This window comes from Schistocerca cancellata, chromosome 5, assembly GCF_023864275.1.
Source record: "Schistocerca cancellata isolate TAMUIC-IGC-003103 chromosome 5, iqSchCanc2.1, whole genome shotgun sequence".
NCBI classification, from domain to species: domain Eukaryota; kingdom Metazoa; phylum Arthropoda; class Insecta; order Orthoptera; family Acrididae; genus Schistocerca; species Schistocerca cancellata.
In genome coordinates this window covers 418,839,990-418,865,969 of record NC_064630.1, presented here as the reverse complement: position 1 = coordinate 418,865,969, position 25,980 = coordinate 418,839,990, and the positions used below count along the sequence as shown (strand labels likewise).

Sequence of the window (25,980 nt, the reverse complement as noted above, 5' to 3'; positions counted from 1 at the left end):
AGTAGGGCTAGGGATCAACACTGGTGCAGAAAGAACTGGCCTGTGAGGGAGCCTTTAAAACCTGGTGAGAATAACATTCTATGCAAAACCCTTGTAGATCCAAAAAACATACTCCTACCATCTCTACATATAAAGTTAGGCCTAATGAATCAGTTTGTAAAGGCTTTGGCTAAAGATGGACTCTGGTTTAAGTATCTCTGCCAAAAGTTTCCACACCTTTCAGAAGCTTTGTTGGACCTGACATTAGAAAATTGATGTTTGATGTTAACTTTGAATCCACAGTGACCTTAAATGAGAAAGTAGCATGGGTATCATTCAAGCAAGTTGTTAAGAAGTTCTTACGGCATGCAAAAGACCCAGAATATGTTTCTATTATAGCTACAATGTTAAAGAAGTTAAAGCTTTAGGATGTTTAATGAGCCTGAAAGTTCCCTTTTTGAACAGTTACCTTGATTACTTCCCAGACAATATGGGAGATGTTAGTGAAGAGCAAGGAGAGTGTTTTCACCAGGACATTAAAGTGATGGAAAAACTCTACCAAGGCCACTGGAGCACCAAAATGATGGGGGACTACTGTAGGTCACTTCACCAAGAAGTTCAGCTGAAATGTCAGCTGTAAGCATCTTCTAAATGTGATCTTTTTCATCATCATCATCTTCTTCTTTTGACCAACAGTGGATTTTTTTGTTTTGATTTAAATCAGATACTCGATCCCACTGCACAACTCTCTCTCTCTCTCTCTCTCTCTCTCTCTCTCTCTCTCTCTCTCTCTCCCCCCCCCCTCCGTCCCCCCCTCCGTCTCCCCCCCCTCCGTCTCCCCCCTCTGTCCCCCCCTCCGTCTCCCCCCCCTCCGTCCCCCCCTCCGTCTCCCCCCCTCGCCCCCCGTCTCCCCCCCTCGCCCCTCCCTCACTCTCTCTCCCCCGCTCCCCCCTAAACCCTCCTCCCTCACTCTTCCCCTCTCCCCCTCCATGTTTTGGTTTTTTCCCAGTTCCCTTTCCACTTTCCTCCTAGTTCTTAATTGCACAATTTATTTCAGTTCTCATTTCTCTTCCATTTATTTCACTTTTACAAGAAAATAAGTAATGTGAGATTTGGGACGATTTAGGATACCTTTTTTATAAGTGTAGTCATACCATAAAGGGTTGAAAAATGCTGTATGAGCTGTAGGAGAGAAGCCTTTTGGTTTTGAGGGTCAGAGCACAGATCTAGTAAAAATAAACTTCTGCTATGTGTAGTATTTGGAATAATTGTTGAAGAATAAATTCACAAGACACTAGATCTTTTGTCTGATATTTAATGTTCTTCCTGCTTGAAAGTGACACATTATCTTTGTTACCTGTTTCTGACCTATTTTGTTCTATGTTACATATATGTGTTCTGAAATTAAATCTTCATGATAATTTTCTTGTTATGTAGACACATAGTAAGCCTTTGAAACTTTGAGTACACTTTTTCTTTCTAGATAAATTTTGTTGTGTTTTCAGAAAGCCAAGTTGCTAAAACAGAAAAAAGAGGAAGGTAATGAAGCATTCAAATCAAATAAACTAGCAGAAGCTTATGCGTTGTACACAGAAGCACTGAAAATTGACCCATACAATAACTCTACAAATGCAAAATTGTATTTTAACCGTGCAACAGTGTGTTCAAAGGTAAGATTTTTATTTTTATTGAGTGGTACATTTGTTGATCTAAATTAACCTGGTGATGAAATACCATATTTGTGCAAATCTGATGTGCCACTGAATGTAACACACACCCCAGTTATAAAAATAAAAATCATAAAAGGAGCTCTTAGCTTATCACTGAGGGGTTAAATTTATTTCACTCAGCAATGAATGTATACATGAACTATCAAAACAATAATAATTTTTAATTGAGACAGTCATTATTAAAAAAAGAATGTCTAATGTGATTACCTACAAGATATGCTAACAAACATACCATAAATTACAGGTGTTAATAATCATTAATCACTGTCATCACTGCTGGTATCCTTGAAGGTGTCTGTGTCAAAAGCAGATTCATTTCCTCTTTCCCCATGATCCTTGGTGCCGTTCCATATTACACCATCTTCACTGCCATCCAGAGTATTTGAAATACATGATTTCTTGAATGATTTTATAGCTGTTGGTGCTTCAGTTCTTTTCCAGGCAGCCAAAACTCAGTGTGCAATATGTGGGGTGCAGCATGCTTAATTTCTCCTGTCAGATTCAATTCATGGCTTAATTTACAAAACCATTATTTGTATTATTCCTAATGAACTTTTAAAAGGTATATTTATGTTAACATCCAGCTGTTGTAACATGGAAGTCATTCCTCCAGGAATGATATGAAGGTCACTGGTTTGGCTGTGGTTTTTCTTCTTTACATCATCAGTTAAATAAATGCAAAATGCATTGAGACAAAGCTTTGACAATAGTTTGGAAAGCCCACTAGGACAGAGTTTCCATATTTTTCGGAGCCAATCAACCATTAAAGTTTGTCGTCTGTCCCTTCTCTTGATTTCAAAGAATGACATCATCAAGGAACAGCTTTTCATTTTTAGGAGTCCTGGGGTTTGTTTTCCCTTTGAAGATTAAGAAAAAGGAAGTATGTGCCCACCTGCTGTGATTGCCAACATTACAGTTAAATGCTGTTTTTTCACACCATAATGTTTTGACAGCAATTTTGTTTGTCCCCTTCTCGTCACTCGCGTAATTACATGGCATATCAAACCAAATTGGCATCTCATCAGCATTGCCTATTTGGCCCATCTAAAAATTCTTCTTTTTCTGAAGGGTGATGACATAAAGCTGAAATTCTTGAAATTTCTTCTCAAAATCCTATTGAAGCACTTGGCATACTGTTGTACAGCTTTGTAGATATAAGCCCACATGTTTCATACAGCGATTAACCCCACCATGGAGAGCCTTAAACAGTTACCACAGTATATTAAGAATCATAGGTTCCTCTTTTGCTTTGTTTCTTATGGTGTCCTAGTGACTGGTTGTTCATTCACCCTCCTTTCACAGACAAATTCCAAAATCCCAGAATGAGATTTTCACTCTGGAGCGGAGTGTGCACTGTTACGAAACTTTCCTGGCAGATTAAAACTGTGTGCCGGACCGAGACTCGAACTCGGGACCTTTGCCTTTCGCGGGCAAGTGCTCTACCAACTGAGCTACCCAAACATGACTCACGCCCCGAGTGCTAGTTCTGCAAGGTTCGCAGGAGAGCTTATGTAAAGTTTGGAAGGTAGGAGATGAGGTACTGGCAGAAGTTGTGAGGACAGGGCGTGAGTTGTGCTTGGGTAGCTCAGTTGGTAGAGCACTTGCCCGCGAAAAGCAAAGGTCCCAAGTTCGAGTCACGGAATGCTGATTTCTATTTTTTCCATAAGCAAGTATTTCGTATTACTTCCTCACATGTATATCTCATGTAATGACTAGAATCAGAAAATTCGATAGATTAGAGCCAATACAGAGGCTTATTGATAAGCATTCTTCGCATGTACGATTCACAAATGGATGAAGGGAGGAGGATCAGTTAATGGTAACGGAAGCATCTCTACCACACACCATTAAGTGGCTTATGGAGTATGACACAGGTGTAGGTATTCTCAGCTACATTGAACTCTCTTCCTGCCCTCCTGTTACCATATTTTTCAGCATAAAGATTTACTTTACACTTGAAAGCAGTGTCGTACAATGTTCTTCTCTGCTTGCCTTCTCTTTTGTGACTACCTAATGGAAACACATTACACAGTAATAGGCCAAATGTTATGTAATGAAAGTGAGAATTACAATAATTCATTATGGGGTAAGGTACAACACCTAAATTTCAATAATAATGCCAGGGAGTGATAGATTTTAATTTGTACTTGAATGAATTGCACCATCAAATCTTATGCAAACCTTAATTTTGTATACTGCACATGGTAGAAAGAAGTGTGCATTAGATGTGCTTAAATACAGTAAGATATTAGTTGAAATTCTTAGAGAAGCTTACATAATAAGATGCCCTGTCTAACAATTTAAACCTCACTCAGTTTTCAAAATTCCAGAAGATATTCTATATCAGTTAAAATAATCAATTTTTGAAAATATAATGGAACTGGATGGATATGAAATCTACTCAACAAGTGGTGGCAGGAGAATACATGTATAAAAGTTATTACAGTTTGCAGGCTTTCAGAACTGGTGGCTCCTCCTCCTGGCAGAAGGGTTAAGGGGGAAGAAGAGGGGTGATGGAAAAGGCCAGGTGAGGCATAGGAAAAGTAGAGTTCAGAAAAGTCATCCAGAATCCCAGGTCAGGGGAGACTTAGTAGATGGGATGAAAAGGAAAGACTTTTTGTTGGGGACTGCACTGGACAAGATTTGTTTCTTGAAACCTGCTTGTCCCTTGGAGTTAGTCCCAAAGGCCTAAAATTGAAAGTCCCTGTATATGGATGTAATCCTTCTCTATACCAGCCTCTTTCACTGTTTCAAATACAACAATCTCTTGCACTTACCCTAATAATCTGTGACCTATATGCCTCATCTGCCAATTTTCACTCCACCAGGCTTCTCTCCTAGAAAATCCTGCTGTTATCTGCCCCTCATGTTTCCTTGTTGGTATCATCCACCAAGCAAACTTCAGACTGTGACAGCTTGTTAGACTACACCTCAGAAAGCTGTCCCACTTTCTCCTGAACTGCCTCAAGAGTGGTGTATTCCTTCCTGTTGCTCTACAGCTCCTTTAATAGCTACACCATCAACCAGCACTCCTCCCCTAAAATCCAAGCTTGACCAACCTCCGTAACATCACCTGGCCTCACCATCGCTTCCAGACCAGTAATAACATGTCACAAGAAACAGTCATAACAGTGAAATAGTCTCAAACATTTGTCTAAAACACTCTTCCCTCCTTAATTATCTGTATTATCCAAGGGTCTCACTTTCAGCCCTAACCCTGCCTTTAATCGAGCTGCTTTGGTGAAGGACTTACTTTCGTTCACACAATGTCAACTGGAAATGTCACTTTGCAACCCAATTCCAAAACCATTCCAGCAGAAAACCTGATATTGACGCCTGCCCTGAACAGTTCCAATCACGATCCCAACAGATCCACAACCACTACCTCAAAATCATCCCTTACATGGCTTCCAAGAATTTCTCACACCCAGCATTGCTTCACAACCCTTTTTCAGGTCCCTACAACATGATCCTAACCTGTTCTCTGCAGAACTGCATGCTCTTTGTTCCATAAAAGCTGAGGATTCCATCATTATCCACCATTGCTTCACAACCCTTTTTCAGGTCCCTACAACATGATCCTAACCTGTTCTCTGCAGAACTGCATGCTCTTTGTTCCATAAAAGCTGAGGATTCCATCATTATCCACCTACCACTCGTATTGACCGAGGGTAGTATATCAGTGAAGATCTATGCCAGCTGTCCGGCATCTCTACATACAGCATCTGCTATCAAGATGCCATCCTTGTGATTGAGACTAACGTGCAGTTCCTCGAAACTTCGGGTCAGTCACAAGGACTAACACCTTAGTCCATAGAACTTCTTACCCTACCCAAATCATGCACCCTCACCTTCTACCTTTTTCCTAAGATGCACAAACCCAATCAGTCTATTTGTCCCAAGTTGCTGGGTACATCTGCCTTACTTGATCAACACCTGCAATCCATAGTAAAGAAGAGACTTGCCTCCCATATGAAAGACACCAGCCATTTCCTATATCATCTGAAATTGATGCCCATTTACTCTCACCACACACCTTGCTTGTCGCCATTGATACCACCTCCCTCTATATCAACATCCCCCATGTACATGATCTGTCTGCTGCTGACCATTTCCTCAGTCAGTGCCCTCATGATATCCTTCCTGCTCACCTTAGTTGACCTTACACTTACCAACGACTATTTCACCTTTGAGGGGCAGGTGTACAGACAGATCAGGGGTACAGCCACGGGAACCAGGGTGACTCTTTCCTATGCCAACCTTTTCATGGGTGACTTGGAGGGGGCCTTTCCTGAGACCTATAAGCCTTCAGTCTCTGGTTTGGTTTAGATACATTGATGATGTTTTTGCCATATGGATTCATGATAGGTGACCTGCTAAAATTCCTGGAATCTCCTAATACATTCTCGCAATTAAATTTCACATGGTCCTCTTCAGACTCCCATGCTACTTTCTTGATATTGATCTGATCCTCACCAACGATCAGCTTCACACGTCTGTTCATATTAAATCTACTAACAAACAACAATACTTATATTTTGACAGTTGCCATCCTTTCCATGTCAAACATTTCTTCCCATAATATTTTGACAGTTGCCATCCTTTCCATGTCAAACATTTCTTCCCATACAGCCTTGGCATTTGAGGCAAACATATTTGTTCAGATACAGACTCTTTACAGCAGTAGACCACCATTCTCATCTCGGCCTTCACTGGATGCAATTACTCTGCCAGCCTATTTAAAAAGCAGATTTCCCAGGCCATCATATCCAATCCTGGTATTGCTGACCCCTCCAAAAAACAGCTTAGGAGTGCATCAATTGTCACTAAATATTATCCTGGTCTTGAATGTATTAACCAGTTACTTTGACAAGGCTATGACTTTCAAAAATCATGCTCTGAAATGAAGTCCTTTCTGTCAGATTTTACCCACCACACATAGACCAGCTATTTGTCGCCCTCCCAATGTTCACAGTATCCTTGTCAGACCCTTGGCTCTTTCTGCACTCATCTCCCTACCCTACGGCTCGTACCCCAGTGACCATCCCCATTGCAAGACTTGCCCTAAGCACCCTCCTACCACTGCCTACACCAGCCCTTTAACTGGCAAAACATGATCTCAAAGGGAGAGCCACCAGTGAAACGACACCATATACCAACTCTTGTGTGAACACTGTTCAGCCTTTTACATCAGCATGACTATCACCAGGTTATCATTTAGGATGAATGGACAGAGGGTGTATACTGGCAACACACGCATTCTGTTGCAGGGCATACTCAAAAAAAATGACAGTTGTGACCTCAAGTGTAATTTGGGTTCTTCCCCCCAGACACCAGTTTCTCAGAAGTCCGCAAGTGGGAACTGGCGCTACAACGCGTCGTTGGGTCTCCCTGCCCACCTGGTCTTAATGTATGTTAATTTCTTCACTCTCGGCATTTATATTCCTTTCTTCACTACCTTTTAGTTTTCTACATCTTTCATTTTCTGACCTGTCTATTTTTAGCCATCCTTCTCCCGCCTCTAAAATTCACTTACCGTATTTACCCGAATCTAAGCCGCACTCGAATCTAAGCCGCACCTGAAAAATGAGACTCGAAACAAAGGAAAAAAAGATTTCCCGAATCTAAGCCGCACCTGAAATTTGAGACTCGAAATTCAAGGGGAGAGAAAAGTTTTAGGGCGCACCTCCAAATCGAAACAAAGTTGGTCCATTGTAATATGAGAGACAATTTAGGTCGAATGAATGACGATACAGCTACAGTAGTTTGGTTCGAGTCGTAAGCTTTACCAGGTAGCCATTGCTATGCGTCAGGCGCTGCGTCCGTATTTATACGGGTACCCTTCCTTTTTCACGTGCTTCGTCTGGTTTGAATCGATTGCTTATTTTGTTTGATCTGATACGTGCCGTTTTCTCTGTTATAGGTGTTTACGTCACTCTTTTTTTTTTTTTTTTTTTTTTGAGAGAGAGAGAGAAAAAAAAGTCACTCTAAGCTGAAAATGCATCACTGTACTGTGTCATGCATTGTTTGTCGCATTCTGATAGTGCGTGTTTATGGCCTGTCGCCGTTCGCGACATGGCTTGCTTTTGTGCGTGCTACCGCCGCTTACAACTAAAAAGAGAGGAATCGTCTCATTAGCGAAGCAATGTCAAGAGATTGCTATTTGTTGTTACTTACACTGCTGCTTTCTTTGAGAATGATCAACAAGAACCAAATAATAGGCTGCGTATGATAGAACATGTTCTGAACGAGAGTTAGGCGAAAATTTTTCTCCGTTTGAAAATCTTTGCGGCCGCTTCTTTAGTACATCAAATTCTGCACAGAAATTAGTCATCTTAGATTTAAAAATCTAGTCAGTTGCCGTGGTTCATTTCTGACGGTATCACTATTAGGCTAAGAATAATACGAATATAAACATGACACGATAAGTGTATTCTTCCGCGTTTGCTGTTGTCTCACTCTAGTTTCGTAGCTTATTAGGCAGACAGGATTTAAATGAGATAGCAACAAACACGGAAGAACACATGGCAAAATGTTTATATTCGTATTATCTTATGGTGAATGGTGAAGAGAATACTGCTTGTGATTCACATTTCATCAGGTTACTATTAGCAACCATCTCTTCTCACAGGTAGGAAAAAATTCAGAACGTAGAGTTGGCCATATTGAAAAACATCCCAAACAGTCTTGCCAGTCGGATTTTCGTAGTACATTGAAATTCTAATACATTCGAAGATGAACAATACGGAATTTGTATTTACTTCGTTGGATAATGTATGAAAATGCAGTGGTCGAAACTCGGGGCGGAGAAAAAAAAGCTCGTCTTCCGCCCTTTTTTTTTTAATGATGCAGAGGTTTTGGCGCCAGTATTTATCTTTGTGCCTACAAAGCATGTCTGTGTAGCGCTACTTATATTCGACGGCAGAAGTTAGTTGCGGCACCTACCAACATTTTTCAGAACTTCCGCTTGCTTTGCACTCGATTCTAAGCCGCAGGCGGTTTTTTGGATTACAAAAACCGGAAAAAAAGTGCGGCTTAGATTCGAGTAAATACGGTAGCTTTCTGCTCATATTAACCTGTCCATGATGTTTTAGCAGTAATCTCTGTCTTTCATATTACAGTATCTTCCACCTTTAAGCTCTCAGCTTTTCAAATCTCATACAGATCAGTCCTCAACAGTCGGTCTTTCCTTCTCATCCCATTTGATAGGTGTCTCCTGACCTGGAATTGTGGGTGACTTTTCCAAACTCCATCCCTTTTCTTAAACCTCCCAGTCCGTTTTAGTCACCCGTCTTTCTTCCCCTTCAACCCTTCTGCCAGAAGAAAGAGCCACTTTGTACAAAAACTTGCAAACTATAATACCTTTCATATGTTTTTTCTCCAGCCACCGCTTGCTAGCACCTTTTTTTATCCATCCAATTACAGAAGATATTGTATGTTACACGCAAGATTAGTCCATACATCATCAATGTAACTTGCTGGGTAGCAATTAGTTTAAGAAATAATTCCAGTACATGTCTTTAAGTTCACAAATATTTGCTCGTAAAACAATGCCAAAAACCATTTAAAAGTTCAGGCATCAGAAATGGCATTGTAGCCAAGTAAACATTGTTGGGATTACTAGCATTTAAAAGCAGGTCAGTAAAAATATTGAGATGTTGCATATTGCAGAGTTGTGTTTTCCAGCTGTAGATTATAGATTTTTTTTGTGGATAAATAGCATAGCAAATACATGAGTGAGAAATTAGTAGCTCCATTCACTGAAGAATTTGTGACATGTGATGAAAGGAGCAGCAGAACAGTAAGGATACAGGGGTGGGTCATGAATTAAAATTTTTATTGTTGCACTATTTAATGGCTAATAATTGTTCGTGTTCTGTTTATAGTTCCCTCTTCATTCTTTATTATTGTTAGTAGAAGTGTCTCAGGAGCCTTATATATGGCTGAAGTTATAATCTGCCTCCTCAAAACTTTCAGCTTGGGAGGTTAAATGAGTCTGTAGCAGATTGCACAGCAGCACTGTCATTGGATCCTAATTACTTAAAGGCTCTGCTACGAAGAGCGAAGAACTATATGGAACTAGGTGAATATGAAGATGCAGTACGTGATTATGAAAATGTTTGCAAAATGGATAAAAGCAGAGGTTAGTACATACATTTTATTAAAATTTTGTAGATATGTTGTGATAAGTAAAGAGTATATTTGTACATTTTGCTTTATCTTCAGAGAACAGAAGACTATTACAAGAAGCCAAATTAGCTCTTAAAAAATCCAAACGTAAAGACTACTACAAAATACTGGGCATTGACAAGAACGCATCCACAGATGAAATAAAGAAAGCTTATCGCAAAAGAGCTTTGGTTCATCATCCAGGTTAGTAGTAAGCCTTTAGATACATATGAAAGAGCTAAAGACTGCTTCCTGAAGTATTATTATTATTATGAGTAACTATTGTGTTGCAGTTTATTCTTTAGTCACAGCATTAAGGTTTAAAGCTGGGAGACAAAATACACAATTGCGTACAGTGTACAGCCTCCTAATCGATAGTAACTCAAGTACTAGCTAATGAATAATTTCCGAAAAAGCTGTATATCTCTCCTTGCATTAGGAAATAAGAATCTAACCTGTTTTCACTAAGCTCCAGTGAAAACCTAATTGCCAATGTCATCAGAAAAGACAAATTCATCGTGTACTCTCAATGTGATTCAATGCAGTACATCGCATGGTGTTAGTGAGGTGGCAGTTATCAGTCTGAACTAACCTGGAGGCAAAAACTTTAGGACATTTCTGTGTTTAGTGATCACATTTGTACATCAGCATATAATATACTTTGCTCCACTGCAACTGCATGGTAGAGGGTACATCTTTCTAATATTAGTGGCTTTGTATTTACTCCATATTTGTATTAATTATGCAGAAATATTGAGTACAGGGGAAAATTCTATATTTTGGAACACACATTCTGATCTTTCATATTTGGATTATCATGATTCCTGTGCAAGATAAATCATGGAGCAGGAGAATTGTTAGACAGTGCTTCTCAAATATTTGTTCTCAGAATTTGTGCAACAGGACCTCATAAGAACATAGCCTTTCTGTCGAAAACCCTGAGCATCTCTGTAACATATTCATATGGGCTACACAGGCCTGCTACAGTCCCTACAGCACAGGGCTACTTGCAATATCACAAATTTCTGAACGAGAGCAGTGGTTAAACATTGATGTGATAGTGCATTCGTGTGTGAATACATTTTAAATTGTGGTATTTAATATTCCAATTTTGAGTTCATTGTTCAGTACTTTATAAAACGCGACACATAGCTGTTTGTATGTCCTTTACTACCATTACCAGTTCTGGTTATATATTATATGTGTACCATGTCATGTCACATCAGTATGGGAATGTTATTAATACAGCCCCGTCATAACTGCTGAATATCAAAAGAACAAATTGGTAACTGCTCTCAGAAAGTACCCAGAGTATGGGTACTAGTTTGTTCTTTTCATACTCAGCAGTTCTGATATGCTTGTATTAACATTACCATATTGATATGAGATGATGTATAAATACTATGTGAACCTTCATATTCTGTTGATGGTTATTAACTGAAACTGGTAGTGATGATAAAAAACTACTGACCTGTAACTTAGAACTTCATTGTGTCTGAATTTAAAATAGGGATGGAGGGAATAAGGCAGGGCTTAATGTTGTCATACCTATTCAATGCTTCGTTTTAGTAGGGCAGTGCAGGCAGAGCTCACAGTTCATTGCATCATACCCAGTGTTGATCAGGATCCTTTGGTTTGGAGATGAGTGCAGGATCTCAACTAAAGGCTCCATTGATTCTGTGACAGTGTTGACTGCAAATTTCAGGACCTGCATTTTGGGGTGGAGAATTGTGGGACTTATCAAGATAAGTCAGAATTGGACAACATACAGGAAGCAGCTACTCTAGTAGCAGTGTGGTTGTGGAGTGCACTTGGGGTTTCTTGGGCTAGTGATGATAGTTTGAGGTCCTCTGAACACTTGCAAGTTCATATGCAAAGAGCAAAATCAAACCAGTTCAAAGTAAAGATGTGTGGCTGTCAAAAATTTTAACAGTAAACTGTCAATGTATTTGTAACAAAGTTTCTCAATTAACTGCCCTGCATAGAAGTTGTTGCACTCAAATTATTCTTGGGACTGAGAGCTGGCTGAAACCAGAAGTAGAAAGCTTTTTGAAATATTTAGCTAGGCATGGAATGTACATCAAAAAGTCATATTAGAGGAGACAAAATACACAATTGTGTATGGTGTACAGCCTCCTAATTGATAGTAACTCAAGTACTAGCCAATGAATAACCTCCTAAAAAGCCATATATCTCTCCTAGCATTAGGAAATAAGAATCTAACATGTTTGCACTAAGCTGCAGTGAACAACTAATTGCCAATGTCATCAGAAAAAACAAGTTTGTCTTGTTCTGTCAGTGTGATTCAGTGCAGTGTCAGATTGAAGAGTGTTCATTGAAATCAATAAAAATACTGTGCCTATATATGTTGAAATTGAGTCAGACTGTGAACTTACCTGGACACAAGTGAGAGGCGTAAGTGAATTCAAGTTAATTGTTGGAGAATTTTTATTGGCCACCTGATTCCACTGTGAAACTTTCAGAATCATTCAAAGTATGTCCCTTCTCTTCTAGTGCGGAAATAACCATATCATGCAACATTGGTTCAAGACTGTAGACTCTAACATCTGCAGACTCATTGCAGGTAGTACAGACACAGTCTTGTGAATTAGGTTGGAACATGTTTTCCAAAAACTGTCATGAGCAACTGGTTTGACAACCCATGCACACTGGAAATATTTTAGACATTGTAGCTACAAACAGGCCTGACCTTATTGACAGAGTGACATAGTGATCGTGTCACTTAGTGAAGGTGGTTACTAAAGTTAGCAAATCCATCAAGAAGACTCGGAGAGTATTTTTGCTAGAAAGATCAGATAATCAGTTGTTAACATCCCACTAAGACAGCAAGCGCACATCATTTAGTTCCAATGTGATGGACATTTGTAAATGCTGAGGAAGGAAACAGTATTACACTCTTGCTTCCAAACAAAACATGCAAATGATGACAGGCAAAAATTAGTATAAATTCAAGTGTCTGTAAAAAGATGGATGTATGAAGCGTGCACCTACCACTGTCATACCTTAGCAAAAGATCTCGCTGATAACCAGAGCAGAGAAAATTCTAGTCCTGTGTCAAATCACAAAGTGGTTCTAAGGCTTCTATCCAGTCATACCTTGTTGACCAGTCTGGTGTGGCAGTAGACAGCAGAAGGAAAGCTGAAGTCCTAAATTTTGCATTTAAGAAATGATTCAGGCAGGAAGATCATTCTGTTGTTTGACCATCGCACGGACTCCCATACGGAGCATGCAGTAATAGGTCTTTTTGGTGTAGAGAAGAAATTGAAGGAGCTGAAAACAAGTAAGCCACCAGGTCAGATGGAATCCCAGTAGTGTTTTGCAGTGAGTGTCATAGGGCATTGGCCCCTTATTTAGTTGCATTTATCACAAATCTCTCATCCACAGCAAAGTCCCAAGTGTCTGGAAAAAAGTACATGTGACTTCTGTGCACAGGAAGGGTAAATGAATAGGACCTCCAAGTTAACAGACCAATATCTTCAACATTGGTTTATTGCAGAATTTGTCACTATATTTTGAATTTGAAAATAATAAATTTCCTTGAAACTGAAAAGTTTGTCCACAAATCAGCATCGATTTACAAAGCTTTGCTCGTTCGAAACTCAATAGGCACTTTTCTCTTGTGTATCTTGTGAATTGTGGATGAAGGGCAACAGGCAGATTCCATATCCCTAGATTTCTGGAAAGCATTAGATACGGTGCCCCACTGCAGGCTGTTAATTAAAAGTCCTATCATACAGATTAAGTTCCAAGATATGAGATTGGCTCAAAGACATCTGAAGTAATAGAACCCATCTGTTGTCCTCTGGGGGGGGGGGGGGGGGGGGGGGGTGTTCATGAGATACAAAGTATCATCAGGGGTGCCCCAGGGAAGTGTGATAGGGCTGCTCTTATTCTCTATATACATAAATGATCTGATGGAGCAGGTAAGCAGCAGTCTGTGGCTGATTTCTTATACAGCTATGGTGTAGGAGAAGGTATCACTGTTGAATGACTGTAGGATGATACAAAGTGACATAGACAAGATTTGTAGTTTCTGTGATGAGTGGCACCTTGCAGTAAATTTAGAAGAATGTAAATTAATGTGGACCACTAGAAAAAACACTCCTGTAATATTCAAATGCAGCATTAGTAGTGTGCTGCTTGACACTGTCACATCAGTTAAAAATGTGTAGGCAAACTATTGCAAAGTGATTGAAATGGAGTGAGCACATAGGACAGTAGTAAGGAAGTGAATTAATGACTTCGAATTATTGGGAGTACTTTAGGAAATTGTATCTCACCTATAAAGCAGACCGCATCGAAAACACTAGTGCGATCAGTTATTGAGTATTGCTAGTGTGTTTAGGATCCCCACCAGGTTGGATTAAATGAAGACACCAAAGCAATTCAGAGATGTGCTGCTAGATTTGTGACTAGTAGGTTAGATCATCACACAAGTATTATGGATATATTTCATGAACTCAAATGAGAATCCCTGGAGGGAAGACATTATTTTCATGGAACATTATTGAGAAAATTTGATGAACCACCATTTGAATCTGACTGCAGAATGATTCTACTGCCACCAACATACTTCTTGCATAAGAACCACAAAGATAAGAGAAATTAAGGCTTATACATTGGCATAAAGACAGTTGTTTTTCTCTTACTCTATTTGCAAGTGGAACAGGACAAAAAAAATTTCTAGCAGTGATACAAAGTCCCCTGTACCATGCACCATACAATGGCTTGTGGAGTATGTATGTAGATATAGATTTGACACTGTTATTATTTCTTTAATGAATTGTTTGCAACACACAAATCTAGTATCTGTATGCATCCTTTATAAAGCCGGAACATCAGTTCGTAGAAGACTGAAAAACTGCTAGGCATTTGATTGAAAATATGTTACATTTGTGTTTACATTTGTAATTCACTTTATATGAAAATGTTACTTCAGTTAATAATTCTTAACTGTGATAATTTTATCCTTGAAAATGAGTGGTTAAGCTTTTTGTGATTAGCTTTTCAACTCCTCCTTCTTATTTCAAATAACATGCCATGCAGCTAGTCAGTAAATGTCGTCTACTAGCTTGATACGATCAGAGAGCATATAGTATCTGTGCTGGTGTGTGGTTACCTTAGAACACTGGCGTGACACCTAATGGTCTAGAATCTTCCATGGACTACATAAAAGGACTAACAGCAGGAATGCACACATTGTATTTTCTGTTTATATTAGCTGTGTGTGACAGCTGATAACAATTTTCACAACCACGTTCACACAGGCCCAACTTCTTTTCTGAGTGTCCCTGTCTTAATAACCCAGATTTAAGATTTCTGTGGTTTTCATAAATCAGTTAAGCTAAATGCTGAAGTAGTCTGCTTTGACAAGGACACAGCCACAGCTTCCTTCCTTCATTTCTTCAGTCATATCTTTCACTCTTTCTTTCTTTCTTTCCTTCTTTCAAATATGGAGGTAAAGATTAATGTAGAAACATTTTTAAATTTGCAAAGCAATTACAGAGGATACAAAAACTTCCATAAACCATACAGTGAAAATCATACTATACACCCTGATGCTTTTTTGTTAGGTGTAACCAACGGGTGTCGTAGACATATTAATGTGTTTGAAACAATGCGGTTTCTTATTTTTACCTATGATGAGCATACGCAGTCAGCGGTCACCATTAGCATTAGCACAGCCCAAAGCAGTAATACAATCCTTGCTTATTTTAGTACCAGATGCTCCCAATTCCAGTTTGAAGCAGGAGTTTCTCTTAAAAAAGCTTTCCAATTAAGCCCATTGTCATCAGCATTGTAACTGCTTGTCTTCTCAATACATCTCTTAGTTTGATTTTGAAAGAATCAGCAGTTTTTCTCCTTGTATTTGAAGCTCAAAAATGTTGTCTTGATTTAATGCATTTTAACCAGATTATCCTTGCTTTAAAATTCAACAGCCCATCAAGACTTTCTTTAAATTGAATTGAATTTTTGCATAGACTGGGATCAGAGATCTGTTTGCCTTGTGATCTTTTTTGTATAAACCGGTTGTAAACAGCCTCCAGATTCATGTTTGCAACAAGCTTCTTAGTCTTAAGATTTGTCGATCCTTTAGTAGTTTAGGCATAAAATATGTAATGCTTGTCTTTTGTTTTTATATCCGTAATTGCCAACTTACCAATGTTTTAAACATTAGATAACTTGGTTGTAGATTCACCTTCTTCTAACTGTTACTAATTTTGTATTTATCTCTCTTAGAAAGGACAACACATTCATGTTTAGGTATTTTGTATCACAAGTATACTTTAGATGGCATAGTTGATATAAATGATCATGACAGAGATCAAACAGTTACTATTGTCGGCAGCTCATCATGGTATGACAAGACCATTACGGAGAGAGAGGCAGATATGAGTGAGAGTAATGACAGTTTGGTTTAGCGGTCATTCAGTTGATAGATGTTTGGATAACACACTCTCCAGAATGAAATTTTCACTCTGCAGTGGCATGTGCAGTGATATGAAACTACCTGGCATATTAAAACTGCTTGCCAGACCGAGACTTGAACTCCTGCATTCATTCTTTCCATTATGTCACTGACCTTTGTTTTACATCTGATATCTAATGCTTTCTACTAGGAGTTGCCTCTCCAGAATGAAATTTTCACTCTGCAGTGGCATGTGCAGTGATATGAAACTACCTGGCATATTAAAACTGCTTGCCAGACCGAGACTTGAACTCCTGCATTCATTCTTTCCATTATGTCACTGACCTTTGTTTTACATCTGATATCTAATGCTTTCTACTAGGAGTTGCCTTATTACGCTTCTCACTTTTGAGCCAAAATGTGAAACAGTAAAGTAAAATATTGCAGAGTTAAATTAACCTCACATTTGGATCTCTGGATGGGAATGGCACAAAATCACAAAATTGTAGGTCCATAAAATGAGAGAAACAGTTAAATATTGAAACATAATTTTCAATAGGAGTGTTGCAGCATGACCAACAGTCATAAATTGATCTACTAATCATAGTAACCAGCTGTGACTTTAAATAGAAATGTTGTATAATTCTTAACAGTATTTGAATGCTTTTGAATATTCAGTTATATAAGCCTGTTTGTGTTTGAAGTGGAACGTTTCTCACAAATGACCAAGAATAGATGTATAATTTTGGAAAGAAAGGCATTTTCTCATTGTAGAACATTAGTGATAAAATTACAACTTTTTTTCATTTGACACATTCACAAAATGATTCAGAATATTAACTGTTGGACTACACTGCCCATTTAGGCCGTATGTACGGTGTATGTCAGAACTGTCTGTCATCATTACCAAGTGAAGTGGCACAGTTTGTTAGCTAGGATGGTTCCTTTGAAAAGGGCAGGGCCGATTTCCTTCCACATCGTTTCATAATCTAGATTTAAACTCTGTCTCTAATGACCACGACACTGGATAGGATGTTAAACTCTCCTCCTCCTCCTCCTCCTCCTCCTCTTCTTCTTCTTTTTCTTCTTCTTCTTCTTCTTCTTCCCTTTTTAAACAGTGTTTTGTTGTTGTGTCAAATGAAAATAGTATTACGTGAAAAGTCTGAGGCAGATAGTACCTCAAGATTTTGGCTATGTTATGATGCCTTTTTGGTAATGGAAGTGAAACTGTACAGAACTGTCAACCTTATTCCTCCTTTATAGCACATTACTTGCTTATTATTACTAAATGGTTTAGTGCGAGTGTAAGTATGACATCTGTATTACTATTTTCAAGAGGTCATGAAGACTGCATAAGTAGTGGTATATTATCCATTCATAAAAAATATTGCATTAGTTAAGTTGTGTTGCTGCTAACCATTTAACAAACTGCCCACACTTTTGGCTATTACACATTCTTGAAACTTTTTCTGTTTCTTAAACTGTTTCAAGTATTTGTTGTTATATGGAACATTTTAGTAAAATCAGTTTTAAAGTATATGTTGTGTAACATTATTACTTTCATTTAGTTATATGCTAAAAGTTACACGTAACTTAGCTCAGACCAAGTGGTGATAAATGTAGCTGACAATAGTATATATTAAAATCGGGGTTATCATTTTGAGAGTTTCTCATCTATTGTTTACTAATATTTTTCATAATATTAACATAGTATCATTAGTGGTGTTCTTTGTAGTCTGTATGTTTCTTGACTTTGGTAATTTTTGCTGCTTGGTGCAGCAGAATGGTGTTGAAATATTTTTTATATTTCCTCATGTGTGCTGCACCAGATCGTCATGCAAGTGCTTCAAGTGATGAGAAAAAAGAACAAGAAAAGAAATTCAAGGAAGTTGGAGAAGCATATGGAATACTCTCAGATCCAAAGAAGAGAGCAAGATATGACAATGGCCAAGATTTAGAAGACCTTGAAGGAATGGGGAGTAAGTAAAAGTAGCATGTGGACAGTGAAGACATAATTGTTTTACTATTATGATCGCAAAACATGAAGAAACTGCAACTTTATTGCTGCTGAAGTGCTGAATTGTTGTGAAATGATCTGATCAGAGTAAAAATTGACAGTGCTGTTAATAGTAAAAATTGCATGCCTTGTCATGTATATAGGTAGGCACAAAATTTGTTGTTCCTCTGTGCATGCATGCATGCGCGCGCATATATATATATATATATATATATGATATGAATATAATAGAGGGAAACGTTCCACGTGGGAAAAATATATTTAAAAAGAAAGATGATGGGACTTACCAAACAAAAGCGCTGGCAGGTCGATAGACACACAGACAAACACAAACATACACACAAAATCTAGCTTTCGCAACCAATGGTTGCCTCGTCAGGAAAGAGGGAAGGAGAGGGAAAGACAAAAGGATTTGGGTTTTAAGGGAGAGGGTAAGGAGTCATTCCAATCCCGGGAGCGGAAAGACTTACCTTAGGGGGAAAAAAGGAGGGAAAAAGGGGTGTATACACTCGCACACACACACATATCCATCCTCATATACACAGACACAAGCAGACATTTGTAAAGGCCTTTACAAATGTCTGCTTGTGTCTGTGTATATGAGGATGGATATGTGTGTGTGTGCGAGTGTATACACCCCTTTTTCCCTCCTTTTTTCCCCCTAAGGTAAGTCTTTCCGCTCCCGGGATTGGAATGACTCCTTACCCTCTCCCTTAAAACCCAAATCCTTTTGTCTTTCCCTCTCCTTCCCTCTTTCCTGACGAGGCAACCATTGGTTGCGAAAGCTAGATTTTGTGTGTATGTTTGTGTTTGTCTGTGTGTCTATCGACCTGCCAGCGCTTTTGTTTGGTAAGTCCCATCATCTTTCTTTTTAAATATATATATATATATATATATATATATATATATATATATATATATATATATATATATATATATATATATATATATATATATATATATTAAAAAACTCTTAAGATTGCTACAGCTTGGTTAAATGAGATTGTGTGCCTAAACACAGTTTCCAGAAACACTGAACAGTGTTGTGATTCATTGAGAGTTTCGGGGGGGGGGGGGGGGGGGGGGGAGGAGTTAGATAATTGCATAAATGAGAAAAGGAATAGTCTGTATTGTTTTCCTTTTGAAGAAGGAATATAATTTTACAACAGTCTAAATACTGGTTTCATCAAAAACAATGAAGGCAGTGCCGTATTGGTTTCTTTATTGTTGCTTTACACCTTGTGTTATATGCAAGCAATTCTGATTGTTGAATACAATAGACTGTACTGGCTGGTAACCAACATTTGGTTAAAAATATGCTATCGTCAAGCCAAGCACACATTTCTCTGGGCCATGTTAGGAGGCTTTTCTGCATGGTTGTTTGAGTGTGATCCACTTTAGTTTTGAAGTGGCAGGGTCATTCAGAGAGACCATCACACCACACTGTATTACAACAATTCGCAAATCTACACTCCTCTTCTCATGCCTCTAAACAAGTTACATAATGATTTCTGGACTTATTTACAACATATTTTCTTCTGGTGTGGAGATCCTTAAAACCAGTATATTTTTTTTCTCTAATTCATAGATTCCTTAGTAATGTAGTTGTAATTGTCCCCATAAGTTGAAAATGGAAAACCATCTGAAATTTTCCCAGTGTATTGCTTTATCTAATAATTTTCAGTTGTGCAGCTGATTTCCATCAACATTCTGCCTAGAGCTATCTGGCCATCTTCAGTGTGAGCAGAGTACAGGTGCAGTCATGGTATTCATTCCAAATTTCGCGCATGCGAAATGTGATGGCATCTTTCAGTGCATGCATCAGGTGATGATGTGCATGGGACAACCGAGTTGTAGGTGCTGCCTTCAGTCGTGGAAGTGAGGGATGATCTACTCATTGAATATCAAATGACCCTGTTGATTTCACTGTCACAATATAATTTTAACTATAGGATTTCAGTTTTTATACAGTTGAAACCCATTATCACAGTTTATAAATTATGAGCAAGATACATTTCCACTGATTCTTGATTACTGAATCCCAGAAACTAGAAACTGGAGCTAAAACTTTGTTGTACTGTATTCCATTTAGTCTCCCATGGAAATAATGTTTTCTACTGCTGATTTTAATGGTTTGCAAAGACAGGTGTACCTTTCATGTTTTGTACAATGCTCCTGGATAATCCATATCATTTGGTCTGTATATGCAGCACCACACTCACAGGGAATTTTGTAAACACCCACTTTTCTCAGTCGTAAGTCATCTTTAACAGCTCAAACCAGGACCTTTTAGCTGGTGGATGGAAGATAGCCTTGATTTTATTTTTCTTAAGTTATCTGCCTATTTTACAAGAAACATTCCCAGCATATGAAAGGAACATGGTTGATTTATGGTTGTTCTGAGTGTGTTACTTCTTATTACAATTGTGCATGGCTTTCCTTATCATTTGGTGTGAAGTGTAGCTTTTTTTTTTTTAAATCCCTTATCAAAGTTCTCTAATACTGCATCGTTCAATATTACAAGCATCCAGTGTATAAGGTACTAAGCTCAGGCTTTTTGTGCGGGGTGATGGCAGCTAGACTCTTTGTGGTACAGGTCTGTGTGTGTCTGTCTGTGTGTGTGTGTGTGTGTGTGTGTGTGTGCGTGTTTTCTGTTCACAGAATGACCCAATGATACATCGTTCTGGCATACTAGCCTGTCTAGTACAGACCATCTTTCTCAATTTCCATCGTAAACTTGAAGTTCTCATGTAATGAGTTCATGATAAAGGAATTTCTCCAGTTCTTGTCTGCCTTGAGGCCATACAACAAAAGTCTCATTTATACAACACCAGAAAACTACGGACTTTAAAACAGCAGACTCCTGAAAGTCCTCCACAAAAAGATTAGTCATCACAGGGGACAAAGGGCTCCCCATGGCGACACCATCTCTTTGTTCAAAGAATTCAGGAACTGGGTGGACACCTGAAAATTAGAGGAAAACCATCTTCCTGCCTAGACAAAATTATTGTAGTTCCTGGAACAAAATGCTCAGTCACACAGTCCAACACCAATAGCAGACAAGTGTACAAGAAAACCCATGGACACATAGATACAAAAATACGAAACACATTGTTACAATATTAAGAAAAGGATAGTGGCTACTCACCACCTAACGGCGATGCTTGGTAGCAGATAGGCACAACAAGAAGATTGTCGGAAAGTAAGCTTTCGGATAACAAGACCATTGTCAAACATAAAATGCACACGCACATGCAAACGCAATGCGCACGCACATGACCACAGTCTCTGACACCTGGAACCAGACTGCGAGCAGCAGTGCCTGGTGGGAGAGGCAACCATGTGCGGGTGAGGAGGAGGGATAGCAGGGTAGGGGTGGGGGACAGTAAAGTACTGCTAGTGATAGTGTACACAAACCTGGTGAAGAGTAGAGCCGCTAGGTGCAGTTGGTAGGTTAGACGGAGGGAGGGGAGGGTAGCGGGAAACGAGAGAAGTAAAAAGACTGGGAGTATCGGTGGAATGAGGGATGTATAGTGCTGAAATGGGAACACAGAAGGGGCTAGATGGGTAAGCACAATGAGTAACGAAAGTGGAGGCCAAGAGGGTTGCGGGAATGTAGGATATGTTGCAGGGAGAGTTCCCACATGTGTAATTCAGAAAACCTGGTGTTAATAGGAAGCATCCAAATGGCACAAGCTGTGAAGCTATCATTAAAATGAAGAGTATCTTGTTCGGCAGCATGCTCAGCAACAGGGTGGTCCAGTCGTTTCTTGGCCACAGTTCATCGGTGGCCATTCATGTGGAAAGACAGCTTGTTGGTTGTCATGCCCACATAGAATGCAGCACAGTGGTTGCAGCTTGGCTTGTAGAACATGACGGGTTATTGTGTAGGTTTGATGGGCTGCAGAACACCACTTTGGTAGAACATTTCTCATTTCAGGGCATGAAGATAGGTTATTGAAATCCTGTCAGAGAATGTTAGTCAATTGGTCCAGTCTTTGGTGGTACTGAGTCATAAGGGGAATGCTCCTCTGTGGCCAAATGGCGGGGCTTTGGGAGATAGTGGGTGACTGGAAAGATAAGTAAGGGTTGAGAGGGTAATTATGATGTGTAAAGGCCTCCGTGAGACCTTTAGTATATTTTGACGGTGATCACTCATCACTACAGATGAGACGGCCACAGGTAGCTAGTCTGTATGAAAGGGACTTCTGCGTATGGAATGAGAGGCAGCTGTCAAAGTGGAGGTATTGCTGGTGGTTTGTAGGTTTGGTATGGACAGAGGTGCTGATGTTGCCATCTTTTTGTGGTGGTCAACATTGAGGAAGATGGCTTATTGGGTTGAGTAGGACCAGGTGATGCAAATGGGGGGAAGGTGTTGAGATTCTGGAAGAACATGCATTGTGCCTCTTCACCCTCGAACCAGATGATGGTGTCATCAATGAATCTGAACCAGGTGGAGGGTATTGTGGGTGGGTGCCCATAGCTTTTAAACATTTCGTAGTGGCTGCCGTCTGGAAATGTTTGAAAATCTGCTGTGAATAGCAGCCAAATCTCCATTCTTGAGCCATTGTATAATTGTAAGTTGTTTTATAAAAAGATACAATATTGCTGTTCACCTTTCACTTTATAAATCAATTTCAGTTTTGATTATGAGAGTATGTAAGCATTCATAAACTTCTCACATTAGTAGTAATCTTGATACAAAGCAGCATCTCTCAACTAAAATCAAGAAAAAGCCCAGCACTGATCATTGTCTATTCCCGTGTGTGTACATAAAGTCCGGGAACACTTTCTATTATATATTGCACAAGAACCAAACATGGTACACATATCATACATATGTAATTTTGAAGAGAAACCCTGAAAGTTTTTATATAGCTCCACAGCGTAGTTTGGTAGTTGGCCGATAGCGCTAGTAGCAACCATGGCGAGTTCAGGTGCAGAGCAAGCTTTCTGTGTGTTGGAGTTCGACAAAAAGAAGTGTACTACAGCTCTTCTTGACGGATGTTTAGAACAAAGTACGGTAAGAAGCCACAAACAAGGAAGGCCATTTACCACTGGTACAACAAATTTGTTATGACGGGTTGCTTGCACCCGGCAAAGATATGTGGACATCCAATTGTGAGTGAAGTGAATGTGGAACACGTACGACACACATTCATAAGGAGTCCAAAGAAATCTTTGCGTCATGCATCCCGTGAACTCGAAATGGCTCCATTGACGGTGTGGAAAGTCCTGTGACAAAAGCTGTCAATGAAACCATTCAAATTGGAGCTAGTGCAGAAACTCAATGATGATGACAAACGATGATGACAAACTTTATATAGCAGAGCTCTGGGAGAGAATACGGAAAGAGACTGCCACAGTTGACAATGCTGTGCTGGGACAGGTGCGGCAAGAATTCGATTACGGTATTGACGTCTGCTGGATCACTCGTGCTTCGCATATCAAATGTTTTTTTTTTTTAAAAAAAAAAAAAAAAATAGTTTTTCTTCAGAATGCAATATGCATGACATCTGTACACTGTTTAGTTCTTGTACAATAAATAATTGAAAGTGTTCCCGGGCTTTATGTACATCCTGTTTGTGTGTCCACTGTGAAATGTGTGGCACAGTGTAAAAGATTTTAAGATTTCTTTCCGTTCCATTCATATAATGTGTCTGGGGAGAAAGACTGCTTGAATGTCATTGTGTACACTAATCTCTGTCTGTGCAGCAGTTATATGTAGGGGGTTACAGTACATTTCTGCATTGCCCACTTAGTAATGTTTCTTGAAGTTGTATCAGTATACTTTCAAGAGACAGTTGAGTCTGTCTTCAAGCATTTGCCATTTCAGGTTTCTCAGCATTTGAGTGATTCTCTCCTGTTACACAAACCAACTTGTGACAATTTGTGCTGCTCCTCTCTGTATTCCTTTAATATCCCCTGTTAGCCCTATTTGATACTGGTTCCACACAACTTGACCAACAGTCCAGTGTAGGTCACACTATTGTTTTGTAGGCAATATCCTTTGTGGACTGAATGCACTTACCCACTATCGTACCAGTGTACCAAAGTGTGCCACCTGTTTTAGCTGTGACTGAGTCTTGTGATGAATCAGTTTCATATCCCTATAAATTGTTGCATCGAAGTATTTATGTGACTTAAGTAACTCTAGTTGTGACTCATTGATGTTGTGTTTATAGGATACTACTTTGCTGCATTTTGTGAAGTGTGAATATTTACATTTCTGAATATTTGAAGCAAGTTGCCAATCATTGTGCCAGATTGGAATCATATTGAGCTCTGACTTGATACATCTTTGGTTTCCTGAGGTATTAGTTCATCATAGATAACTGCATAGTCCACAAAATGTCTGAGGTTACTATTAATGTTGTCTGGCAAGTCATCTACATGTACCTGTACTATGCATTGAAGTCCACAGCTGTGTTTTTTCTTTATCTGTAAAGGCTAATCTCAGGAACTACTGGATATTTTAGTTCAATTATCACTACTAGATAGCCTGAGTCAAGAGAAAAGTTTGTATGGATATAATTTGTCACTACACCAGGCAAATTGTTCGGCATTAGAAATTGCTAGTTAATGTACAGTATTAACAGTAAGGGTTGCAACACACTTACCTGGTGCACACCTGTAGTTACTACTTCTGTTGGTCATTCAGCATTCCAGAATATATGTTGCATCTTCCATACCAAGATATCCCCACTTCAGTCACAAATTTTGTTTAATACCGCAGATAATTGTATTTTTTGTTAATAAAGGTTTATGTGATACCAAGTCTGTTTTTCATAACTCAGGAAATACTGCATTCACCTGACTGCTTTGATCCATGTCTTTCGGGATGATATGTGAGAAAAGTATACATTGGGATTCACAATACAAACGTTTTTGAAATTCATGCTATTTGTTAAGGAGATAGTTGTTCAGTTCCATATACATACAGTGAAACCCCTATTTTATGTTTTTGGGTGGTCCAGACTTAAAAAATGCAAAATTGAGAAATCCAAAATAGAGTAAAACATTAAAACCCTCAAAATATTAGCCAAAACATATGTAATTGGTGTATCTGATTAAAAATCCTAATCATCTCCATTACATCTTATAAAATCTATACAAGTGAAGGAAATTAAATATACAATACAATATTTATACAATAATATGTGATAATGAATTTCATCAGTTTTTAAAAAATCAGATATATAACAGCAAGTAAAAATGGGTCAAAAAACTGAAATTGGTGTCTGGGTGCAAGATAATAGAGCTATTTTCTGATGGGCTACGACCACAAATTATACATCAAAACACATGTTTCCGAGAGATCGTTCCATTGTGCTCACCTAGAAAAAAATCAAAAATTGATGAACATGGTGAATTAAACCAAAAAGTGTGAAGTATGATAGGCATCAGAATGTAACGTGTTTGCGGAGGTGGGGTGGGGTGGGGTGGGGTGGGGTGGGGTGGGGTGGGGTGGGGTGGGGTGGGGTGAGGGGTGGGGTGGGGTGAGGGGTGGGGTGAGGTGTGGGGTGAGGTGAGGTGTGAGGTGAGGTGTGAGGGGTGGTGAGAGGTGAGGTTTCCTTCTGTAGTCAATGAAAGCAGAGCATACTCTGGTGATGCAAACCCGGTGACCTGTGGTGTATTGCTTGTAAACTTTTCCT

At 39.1% G+C, this 25,980-nt stretch overlaps 1 protein-coding gene across 1 annotated transcript in view; it reads left to right on the top strand.

The window, feature by feature from the left end:
- The window catches only part of LOC126188880 (dnaJ homolog subfamily C member 7), an 86,914-nt gene that overhangs the window by 53,148 nt on the left and 7,786 nt on the right, over positions 1 to 25,980 (top strand). The window contains exons 7-10 of the mRNA XM_049930546.1: positions 1,485 to 1,649; positions 9,687 to 9,852; positions 9,936 to 10,082; positions 18,138 to 18,287. Coding sequence (XP_049786503.1) covers positions 1,485 to 1,649; positions 9,687 to 9,852; positions 9,936 to 10,082; positions 18,138 to 18,287 — 628 coding nt within the window. The remainder of the gene's footprint in view (positions 1 to 1,484; positions 1,650 to 9,686; positions 9,853 to 9,935; positions 10,083 to 18,137; positions 18,288 to 25,980) is intronic.